Source organism: Carassius auratus, unplaced genomic scaffold (genome assembly GCF_003368295.1).
Source record: "Carassius auratus strain Wakin unplaced genomic scaffold, ASM336829v1 scaf_tig00003633, whole genome shotgun sequence".
NCBI classification, from domain to species: Eukaryota; Metazoa; Chordata; class Actinopteri; order Cypriniformes; family Cyprinidae; genus Carassius; species Carassius auratus.
This window is the reverse complement of record NW_020523535.1, coordinates 759,456-770,973: the sequence shown is the minus strand read 5'-3', so window position 1 is coordinate 770,973 and position 11,518 is coordinate 759,456. Positions and strand designations below refer to the sequence as shown.

The following is an 11,518-nucleotide window of genomic DNA, read 5'->3' as shown; positions in this document are numbered from 1 at the left end:
AAATGGAAAAAGCCTACCTGGGCATAACCAAACCTGAGATAGACACACATTATTTGACTCATATATATAATGTACACACCACACATTTGAGATATATATATATGAATAAATAATAACAATTAAATAAACATCAATATGACAAATAATATCTTCAATAAATATGCCACACTGAATAAAACTTTTTAATAAATAATGATTAAATAACTTGTGCAACACCAGCAAACTATATATCAGTGAATGTTCAGCTATTATTGAAAGAGGATTTTCCCTGTTGAACTCATAAATATTAAATGATGTCACTGGAGCAGGGGCTGACAGCTACATGAAGGTAAAGCTTGCAGCACTGGGGATCTCTTTTACTTTCCTAAACCAGGCTTCACACTGGGGGAAACGGATTCTAGATCAGCATAGAAGGGTAATTTCTCCCACCGTGTCTACACTGGACATGAGCGGCGGCGCACGGCGTGACAAAACACAATAGACCCTATTATAATCTCTGACAGTAAACTGCTGCCTCGTTCTATTTATGACATACTGACACAATGTAAAAATGATCTGCAACGGATGCTTTGTAGACCCGTCTGGTTCAGAGGTCTTGGTGCATGTGTCCATGCTCGGGGTTTTTGCTTTGCTCGTCTGGATGCCATGAGACCAGACGCTGGTAGCGCTCCTGCCGCTGCTGGTCAGGGTCGATGTTCACCCACACTCTTCCTGTCCATTTGACGCCCCGAGTGACTAAACAGTCACCGTGCAGAGAGAATTCATCCAGCTCTCCAACCCAACCTGACAGCAATGTGTGAACAACAACAATGGTCAGTTCATTAATATTCATCATGCGTACACTACCAGTCAAATGTATGGCATAATAACAATCTTTTAATGTTCTAATAGTCTTCTTTTAAAAAATGTTTTAACCCACAGTGTTTAGTTTGGTATTGCTATGTGGTGGATATGATATTTTGGTATGAGCTCAGACTGCCTCTTCAATGCAAGTCCATGGGATAACTAGGCACACATCTAATAATAATAAAAAATATAAAATCACAAATACCGGAAATGGAGGCATATGAACAAGAGAAACTCACCATTTCCATCTGAGAGGTGGTTGTACCACAGCAGAGCGGTTCCAGCTACAGGTTTGACCTTCAGATTGCCTTTAACACAGTACTGCTGAGAGAGATCACCTAAGACCTGAAACACACACACTCCGGGTGACGCTGCAGTAACATCAAGTGCCTAAGACGGCTATCATAATTCAAGACCTTCTTCCTGTTGCTGCCCGGTTGCTATGGCAACAGAGCTCACCTCCCCTGTTGCCATAGAAACAGGACGTGGCTCACCTCCTCCTCATAGGTCCTGTTGTCGGCCACGGGGAAGCTGGTCTCTCCTCCTCCATCCGCCGAGTTCAGATGCAGCAAGACCGTCAGGTACCTGGGACACAGAAATACTTCATTACGGCGTCTCATTCAACAACAGACTCCGAGAGTCTTCCCCGGGAGCTGTACCTGCACGCCACCTGTGTGGAGGCGGAGTTATTGGCTGCCAGGTGTGTGTGGGCGCAGCTGCTGTCGTGATTGGTGAGGCTGCTGTCGTGGTGGGCGTGGCTGTAGCCGCCCTGCTCATAACGGACCACTTCCATTGGCTCGCTGAGATCCACCAATGAGGACGGCAGTCGCGTTAAACGGGTCACTCTGGAGAAAAATATAGAAATAGATCATAGTTTGTCTGTTATTTTGTTTATTGGCTGTTTGCCGCACGTGTCACACTTTCAGGTGTCTGGATCGAACCAGAGTGGACGGAGAATGTTTATACCAAGCGTTGTTGCAATCTAGACTGGTTTGGGTTTGTCAGGTGCATACTCAGAACCTCACTGAAAGCCTTACCTGTGTCTGATGCTCTTCAGCAGGTGGTGTGTGCCCTCTCCGAGGTAAAGTCGCGTGTGTGTGCTTCTCTGCCTGACCTCGGCATGTCTGTCCGAACCTTGGCCAGCGCTGCCATACTGCAACACTCCACCACTGACACGCTTAAACTCCTGCAGAGACAAAACTCCTGCAAACACACACCAGACACCACTCCAAATCAGCTACAGCTTCCATGCACCAGTCATACAGCAGTCAGAACACTTCTGCATCCATTTCACTATTTAATGAGGAAAACGTGCATGGTGCAATACAAGGTACATTAGGATGGCTGCGAAGATGTTCTGAATATTTTTAATGCATTTCCATGTGGTTGCTTGCTAGTGTGTTCTAAGTGGTTTCCTTCAGGTCCAGGTCAAGTGAGCCCATTTATGATTTTGGTCTCTATTAATGGCTTGGACTCCTCCTTCAATGTAAGTCTTTGTTATTCATTAACAAGCCGCATGTTTTGAGGCAGCATAGCACAAATCTTAAATGATGAGGGAGAAGTCACATATTTAGGGATGGGCTGTGTTTAAATCCTTCACATAAAGTATGTGCATCAGTTATAGCTATGCTTGCCTCAGGAAACAGCTCAAGTAAAACATTACTGCTGATGGCAGTGTTACAATGAGCAAGGCGAGAAAACAAGAATAGTATTTCTCGATTTTTCTTCTTTATTCGCGGGTCAGTGGGTCTTCTCTCTTTCCCCTCCAGAACCGGACCACAGCGGGACACTCTCCAGACGATAGAGCAGGGGGACCGGAAGAGGGGAAGCTACCTTGGGGAGACCGGATGTGTGTGTGTGTGTGTGTGTAGCCCTCATATTAATGAGACTTTAATGAGTGATAGAATACTTCTGGAAGCTGATAGAAAACACTGCATGTTGTGTCACTGTATCAGACCCACCACTCTCTCACTCTCTCTCTCTCTCTCACACACACACACACACACACACACACACACACTTCACTTACCAGAGGGGCTGGTCTCAAACCCGGTGTGGATTTTCCGTAAATTGTATGAGCTCAGCCAAGATCCATCAGTCGAATGGGACAGACTCAAAATCTGCGTCGGAACAGATGTTAATTGTATTTTTGTTTCTATCTTTCAGCTCTATCCACATTCACTCCGTATTCCCAAAATAGAATTCTGTCATCATTTCCTCTCACTCGTATTGTTCCGAACTGTATTATTTTCTTCTATGGAACAACAAATGAGTTATTAAGCTTTCAAAGAAGCAATAAAAACTACAGGGTTTTGGGCACAAATATACATGTACATATACAATGTATTTATATAGACTGAAGGGATGTGCGATAAAATAAAATCATGTGTGATAAAATAAATGACACTAAAACCGCCAGTAGCTGTCAGCAAGTCTTAATGAGTGAATTATTGAATCATTCATTGAGATGATTCACTCAAAACAGACGATTCATTCAGAAATGAAGCAAGTGAGTATCTTCATGCGTAGATCATTGACTCAAATGATTTGGTCAAAAACTGATTCAGTAATGAGACCCTGCATGGGTTGCTCTGCTCTCACTCTGGAACTATTTTTATTGGAAATTTAACTCACTCAATATTGTCGTCTTGTTCGTTGAACTGCTGTATAAAATCAATCTCACTTGGAATTACACACACACACTAATATTTTGTGTGATATTACTAAACTATATCTTATCTTAAAATATATATATATATATATATATATATATATATATATATATATATATATATATATATAAAACAAGGATATTTTACCTATACAACTTGAATTATGTGGACATTTTAACTGTATTCTAATGAGCTTCATCTACGTTATTTTTCTTGCAATATGAGTGACACAATGTCAACTCACACATTGCTAAAACAATTACGATATTATCGGAGAAGATAAATATCACACCCCCCAAACTGCAGGTCATAATCACTGAAAATGTCCACCACAACTCACACAGCTTTGCAACAAGGAGAGAGTAGATGATGACAATACTCTGTTAAGTGACAAGTGACTGAGCTGATGCATGTATGTGTGAGCCTGAGCAGAATGAGTGTGTCTGACCTCCTCCCTCTGCAGCAGGCCGTCCTGGTTGAGGTCGAGCAGGCTGAAGAGCTCGTCTTGAGTGAGCTGCTCCTCCTGGCTGTCCGGAGCTGTGAGGAGTGAGCTGTGTGTCAGACCCTTCAGCTGAGCCAGCTGCATCACCACACTGCTCTCCTCCACACTCAGGAACCCTGGGATCTCTGAAACACACAGCACTGCCCATGTCTCTCTGCATGCTGCATACAACCAATAATATCTCAGGTACTGATTATGCAGTGACACACACACACATATAAATATATATAAGATTTTATTTTAAAAAATTAATCGTAATCTATATTTTTTTATATTTATAACAGTAAAAACATCTGTGTGTTTCAAGAACGATTCAAGGATGCATTAAATTTAAGAAAAGTGACTGACATTTATAATGCTACAAAATATTTATATTTTAAATTAATGCTTTTGAAAGTTCTATTCATTAAAGATAAAAAAAAAGAATAATTTTTTCTAACAATCAGAAACATTTCTTGAGCAGTGAATCAGTATATCAAGAGTGATTTTTGAAGGATCGTGTGACTCTGAAGACTGGAGTAATGATGATGGAAATACAGCTTTACATCACAGGAATAAATTACATTTTAACAATATATTAAAGTAGAAAACAGTTATTTTAAATTGTTATACTATTACACAATATTACTGTTTTTATTGTATTTTTTTATCAAATCAATGAGATCTTGGTTCACAGAAGAGACTTCATTTAAAAAAAAGAAAAAAAAAAAAAGAAAAAAAAATATACCCCCCCCCCCACACACCTATATACTAATTATCAACCAATATTACAGATGCATTATTCATGTTATTTTAAAATGTTTTATATATATTATGGAAAAATGTATGTTTTTGTAAATATTATTAGCAATTAAATTTTATTTGCAAATAAATGAACATATGTACATATTGTGTTATAAACAGTGTTATAAAAATGTATAAGCAATTAAATAAACTTAACATTTTGTAAATGTTTTATATAACTTACAAATATTTTTAGAAATATTTGTAAAACAAATGTTTTTATAATATTAGCAAAACATTTTTAAATAAATATTCATATGCAATTCAATTTATATTTCTCTATAGCTATTATTAAAAAATAAATGTTATCTTAAATATTATTTGCAATTGAATTCAAGATTTTATAAATATGATTTTTATAAATATTACTTGCAAACAAACAAATAAATACACAGTTTTCTGTGTTTTGGGTCACTACACAATATTTCAAAAATAATTAGGAAAATAATAATAGTAAGGAATGACAGAGTAAATGTTTGGCTATATTTAATACTGTATATATTGCTGACTGTATAGTACTGTACATATTAAGGTTTAATCTAGGTAATGGACACATTTTTAAGTAGCTAAGATCAGAGCAGAGGCCATTAAGCTGTCAAATATACCGTATTTTTCGCACTATAAGTCACACCTAAGTATAAGTCGCATCAGTCCAAAAATACTTATGACGAGGAAAAAAACATCTATAAGTCGCACTGGACGTTAAGTCGCATTTATTTAGAACCAAGAGAAAACATTACTGTGTACAGCCGCGAGAGGGCGCTCTATGTCTTCAGTGTAGACTACAGGAGAACTGAGCAGCATAGAGCGCCCTCTCACAGCTGGAGATAGTGATGTTTTTTCTTGGTTCTTTTCTCTCGGTTCTTGACAAATTAATTTTGATAAATAAGTGGCACCTGACTATAAGTCGCAGGACCAAACTATGAAAAAAAGTGTGACTTATAGTCCGGAAAATACGGTAATGAATTGTTCCCATACCTCTATTTGAGACTCATGGTAATGCCTGACCCATTGAAAGTGTTAATGAGACCGTGCCATTAATGTGTCCTGGCGGGGGCCATTGTTTCTCTGGGATGGGTGAGAGAGCTCACGGATTTAGACCGCTACATGTAGGTTTCAGCGTCATCGATCACTGTTTTTGTTCAGCATCATTCAAATGAACACAACGCATAAACATATTCATATTCATATTCTCTTCATAAAGCTCTTTTCTGCAACAGATGCGGTCTCTCTCCAGCTCTTTAGATCGGAAGAGGGGAAAAGAAAGGGTGAAGTGGACAGGAAGTGAGGGCCATTCTCGGGGTTGACATTGTGTAGTGCTCCCAGCAGGGGAAGAAAAACTCCTGAGCATCCCACACACACACACACACACACACACACACACACACACACACACACAGATGCCGCTTCAGCCCTTTCACACTTACACACTTCCTTTCACACACACTTCTGTCACAGCCAGTTCTTCCCACAGCTTTACACTGGCAGACCGTTCCTGATAGACCTACATATCCATCCATCTATCGATCTACACCTCCTTTGACTCGTGGGGGGAGTGTAATGTCCAGTGCTCTCTTCACCCTCAATACCACGACTGAGGAGCTCTTGAGCAAAGCACTGAACCCCCAACTGCTCCCGGGCACCACAGCATATATGACTGCCCACTTCTCTTGGTGTGTGTTCACAGTGTGTGTGTGTTCACTGCTGTGTGTGTGCACTTTGGATGGGTTAAATGCAGAGCACGAATTCTGAGTATGGGTCACCATACTTGGCTGTATGTCACGTCACTATTATTATCATAATCACACTCCTCAGGAAATAAGAGAGGAAAAGGAAATGTGTGGTAAAGTGGAGCTCACAGTTCATCATCTCCAGCAGAGAAAGGGAACAATCAGCACCTCAAACACCCTCATACACTCCATCCCTAACCAATCCACTCTCACATCCTGCAAAGTCCCGCCCTCTGTATAAACAAACCTATTACTGACTGACGGTGACACTACCTTACACTGAGCCTCCAGCTCTCTGACGCTCTCTGGACTATGATGCTGACAGCGTCTGCTCTACTGCTGCTCCTGCTTGTTCCTGGCATCAGTCCCGTGCCCAGCAGTCTCTGGGAACACCGGGGATCCTCCCATTACATGCCCATCCCAAGCAACATGACCCTGTGCCAGGCTCTGGGCTAAAACAGCATGCGGATGCCCAACTTGCTGGGACATGAGTCTCCAGCTGAAGCGGTGCAGCAGAGGGTCACCCACACGCCCAAATATTTCTGTGCTCGCTCTTCACTTCCTGTGTGCCTTGAAAGGTAAGACTCACCTATAACAGACCGACTCTCAGTGATCGGCAGCAACCATGATGCTGAACACTACATGATTTATATACACTGTATATATACAAATATACACAAAATGCACTGAAGATATTTTTTCAGCCCACTGTTTTCAGTTGTGGCTGGTGCTCAGCGTTACACGGCCATTATTATGCAAATGAGTACTACTGTCAATGTTAGGTGGAAGTGAAAACCATCTGCAATGAAATGACAATATAGCAAGCGTCCCTAATCGCATACTTATTGACTATTCTATTATGTTTTTTAGTATAAACAGAGCACAAGTTCCAAACAGAAAAAGTGCAGTTTAAACACCCGGATGATAAACTTAAATAACCGAAAAACTAGGTGTGGAATATTGGGACACTTCATGCACTCATCTGTCACAGCTTTGATTACATAACGAAGGCTATCAGCCTCAGATTATGAATGACAAAATACCCTTATATAATGCATACACTATATGGTCTTTTCAGGATCATTTCTCCATGCAGGAGTCTGTGTGTGTCTGTACGGGACAGCTGCGCCCCCATCATGAACTGCTACAGTTACCCCTGGCCTACAATACTACAGTGTGACTAGTTTCCCAAAGATCAGCTGATGTGCCTCTCCTCAGCTGCGTATATGCCGAACAGCACTAGCAATGACAGCAATGTTTACATACGCAGTTTTTCAGAGAAATGCAGATAGGAACAATGCTGGGTTTCCTCTGTCAAACTGATATTTGTGGTTGTTTTCAGTGGTGCCTCGAGCGAGCTGCACAGACTGTGTCCTCCAAAGACCTGCTCCACCTCTTCAGAAAAAATGGCTTTGGTAAGAAACACTAGTTTTCGCTTATACTAACCAACCTAAAACTGTTAATGCTGAAACTGGTTTCTCGTGTCGTGTTGTCTCTCTGCTAGTGGTTAAAGTGCGTCTATCCATCTAGCTGGAGGAAACACCAGCGGCTGCTCAACCAAGCATCACACACGTGGAAAAGACATCGGTGCAGAGCGTAGAGTTTCAGAAAACATACCTCAGTGTTCATAATGACGTAAATAATAGAAGATCCTTGTCCTATGTTTTTGAATCTTAAGATATTAAAGTTTTTCAAATGCTTTTCTGAAAACTGTAGTTCACGTGAACATTTCCGGTCACAAATGTTGAGGTCACTTTGAGGTCTGTAATTGATGTCGAAACCAAAACTTACAGTTGATATGAAAATGAATCGGTGTAAACTCACCAAACAGCAGTGGTTTCAGGCTGAGTGTGCGCATGTTATGAGTCCGGTCGGGAACCAGAGAGACTCTCTGCACGTGTCCAACCTGAGCAGAGCAGATACACATTACTCTGTGTCCCTCAAGAGACGGGAAAATGACTTGGACAGCGAACATCAACTTTAATGTCTGTCATTTTTAAAACAGATCAACACATTTTTAACACAATTTGAAAAACATGTTATTATTTAAATTCCAGATTAAATTCCTTTCTCTCTCTTTACAACTTTTTAAATGACTTCTGCTGTAATCATTAACTGAAATACTACTTTTAATATTAAAATGGTTAATTAATTGAAACAAAGCTTAAATTATATATATATATATAAAAACACGCTTAATTTTAAATGCTGCCTTAGGTACTGACATAAAATAGCCTAAACCTTTGTTGTAGTACTAACATTTCTAAAAGGAAATCTGAAATGAAAAAAAGGTTAAAGCTACACTGAAATATAAAACAATAACAATAAAAGTGACAACAGCACTTAATACAATTACTAAAACTTGAACTAAAATGAAAAACACCATTTGTAAAAAATTGAAACCAAATATAGTTAAGAATTTGCAGCATACATATCTATGATAAAAACCTGTTATAATTTACATTTCATCACGATGAAAAAAGACATTATCTGAAAATATAAATTCCAATTAAAAATATAAATAAATGGTAAAATAGCTGAAGATTGCTTAAAATTGCAAAAATTATTAATCTAATGTTTTATGGAATTCTTTTTGTCCAGTCTTACGGTTTTGAATTTTTTTTTTTTTATATCTAGATTTAAAATTAAAAGAGAATGGTAACGTGGATGCATTATTAATTATTTTAAACTTAAAATGTCCACGTTTGTTATTAGTATTACAACTGCTAGTGGGGTAGGTTTGAACAACAGCATTTTTTGTACTTGACATTAATTTACACATCACATATAATTTCTAAGAGACAAATAGGAAATTGTTATATATATATTAAAATTGAGACAGAAAAAAAAAAAAAAAAAAAAAAACATATGTTGAAACAAAATGTGTTTGAAAACTCTCTGACTCCCCAGATGATAAACTACAGCAGGACAGACACGTGTGTGGTGTATCGCGCAGTACCCGGATGCCCTCCAGGCGCGGCAGCTGGAAGGAGAGCCCCGGGCTCCGCTCAGCCGAGGACGGGCTCTGCTCAGCCGAGGACGGGCTCTGCTGCTCAGGCATGGGTCGAGGGGCACTGGCGCTGCTCTCCAGGGGTACATCCTGCTCCCCAGAGCCCGTGTTATAGTGCACGTAGAGCAGCAGCGCGATTATGTTAATTATATAGAGGTGGAAGAAGGCCATGACAACCACGAAGTAGGCCCTGGAGCACACGCTGCTCTTCTGGATGTGGAGCCGCTCGCGGCCGCCTGGGGCTCGCGCTGGAGGGGGGAAGTGATGGGCCTCCCCCTCGAGCCTGCGCAGAATGTCCTCATACTCACCCATCTCCTAAATCATGGCCCTCCTCTAAGCTTTCGATTCAGCCGAGGTGTATCCAGCAGAGGTTACCTGGTTTGACAGCTGCTCCCCAGCATCACAGCAACGAGCGCGATCCCGAGCTGAACTACACCTCGATGACGAGTCCGAGGCAGATCGCGGGCGCGCGCTCATCTGAGTGTTGACGGGGATCTGTGCAGGAATGTGTTCGAGCTCAAGCGGAGGACGAGGACAGATTCAAGACGACCTCAGCTGCCTATCGGAGGGCAAACAAATCTGACAAGTCGGACACACAACAGATTTACACCAATAAAAGCAGGAAACCGCACAACTCCTATGTAAACGAAGAAGGAAAATAAGAACAGCGTTGTTAATCGTCTGTCGTTTTGCCCTGCAAGCAGCGAGAGGCAGCCGACGCTGAGATACGAATAATCCTTTCAAAATAAAAGCACGGTCTTTTTCCATTTACATAACCTTGGCTTAAATATATACATTTTGCTACAATTTCCCACAAATACTGATAATTAGCGATTAGAGTATTTTTGGACAATTTATTTAAATAGCCTGCCTAATAAAAATGTATAATTTTATATACTACAAAATGTATAATTGATAATTGTGCTTAAAGTATTATTGTCTTATACATACACACACAAACACATACATATATATATATATATATATATATATATATATATATATATATATATATATATATATATATATATATATATATATATATATATATATATATATGTGCAGACTTACACACTTGTAACACTTTCTGTTTGTTCAACGTGTATGTGTGTGTGTGTGTGTGTGTGCAGTACAAACTGAACGTGTCACATACATTATTGGAGAATGTTTAACAAGAAAATACAGTGTTAAGTCTTTCACGTTTAATCCAATGTGTTGCTTGCTATTTCTTTGTAAATATTTGTGAAATTATCGAGCTTTTTCTGAGTGATAATTATTTTAAAGTAAATCTAACACCACTTTTTTTTTCAGTGTAAGAAACAAGACAAGTGCATTTATACATTATGCATGAATGTATGGTGCTTACAAGTACAAAAACATACATTAGCAAAAATACACGTTTAGAAAAATAAACTAACAAATAAATAAGCTTAATGAAAAACAATCATATAGATATGATTTTAATAAATAATGATAAAACAATACATTTATAAAAATACTGAATCATTGGCAAGAAAAACAATCAAATAAAAAAGACACAAAAGAGCCTGCGTCCCAATGTTCATACTATCCATCCTAAATATATGAGAGATTAGAATAAGTGTGTCCCAAAGCACAGTATAATGAAAAGAGTTTGCAAAAATGACCCGGATGATTTACTTTTTCATGTAGATTTTTGAAGTGTGGATCCGGCTCAGGACTACAAACACGAATAAAAAGCGTTAAAAACTACAAGCATGGCGGAAGTGCGCGACCAATTTTCCCTATGTAAAATAAATGCAATTTAAAATATTAAATGAGATATATCCCTCTAATAAATTTCTACACTCAAAATTTAATTTTGAGAATGAGCCCTGTCATTTATGCAAACATTTAGTTGAAGATACAGAACATATTTTTACATGTAGTTTGTCTCAGTCGTTTTGCATGACTGGATGGTTTCACTCTGACATCACAAGATGTAATGCATGGAATA

At 39.2% G+C, this 11,518-nt stretch overlaps 1 protein-coding gene across 1 annotated transcript; it reads right to left on the bottom strand.

Annotated features, from left to right (window-relative positions):
• Positions 1-2: 2 nt before the first annotated feature.
• p4htma (prolyl 4-hydroxylase, transmembrane a) lies at positions 3-10,434 on the bottom strand. The gene is made up of 9 exons (XM_026243515.1): positions 9,493-10,434; positions 8,358-8,439; positions 3,967-4,145; positions 2,876-2,966; positions 1,884-2,049; positions 1,506-1,691; positions 1,341-1,431; positions 1,086-1,191; positions 3-783 (listed from the first exon to the last, which is right to left on the bottom strand). The coding sequence occupies exons 1-9, from the start codon at positions 9,853-9,855 to the stop codon at positions 587-589; spliced, it is 1,461 nt and encodes a 486-aa protein (XP_026099300.1). The 5' UTR covers positions 9,856-10,434; the 3' UTR covers positions 3-586.
• Positions 10,435-11,518: the final 1,084 nt, after the last annotated feature.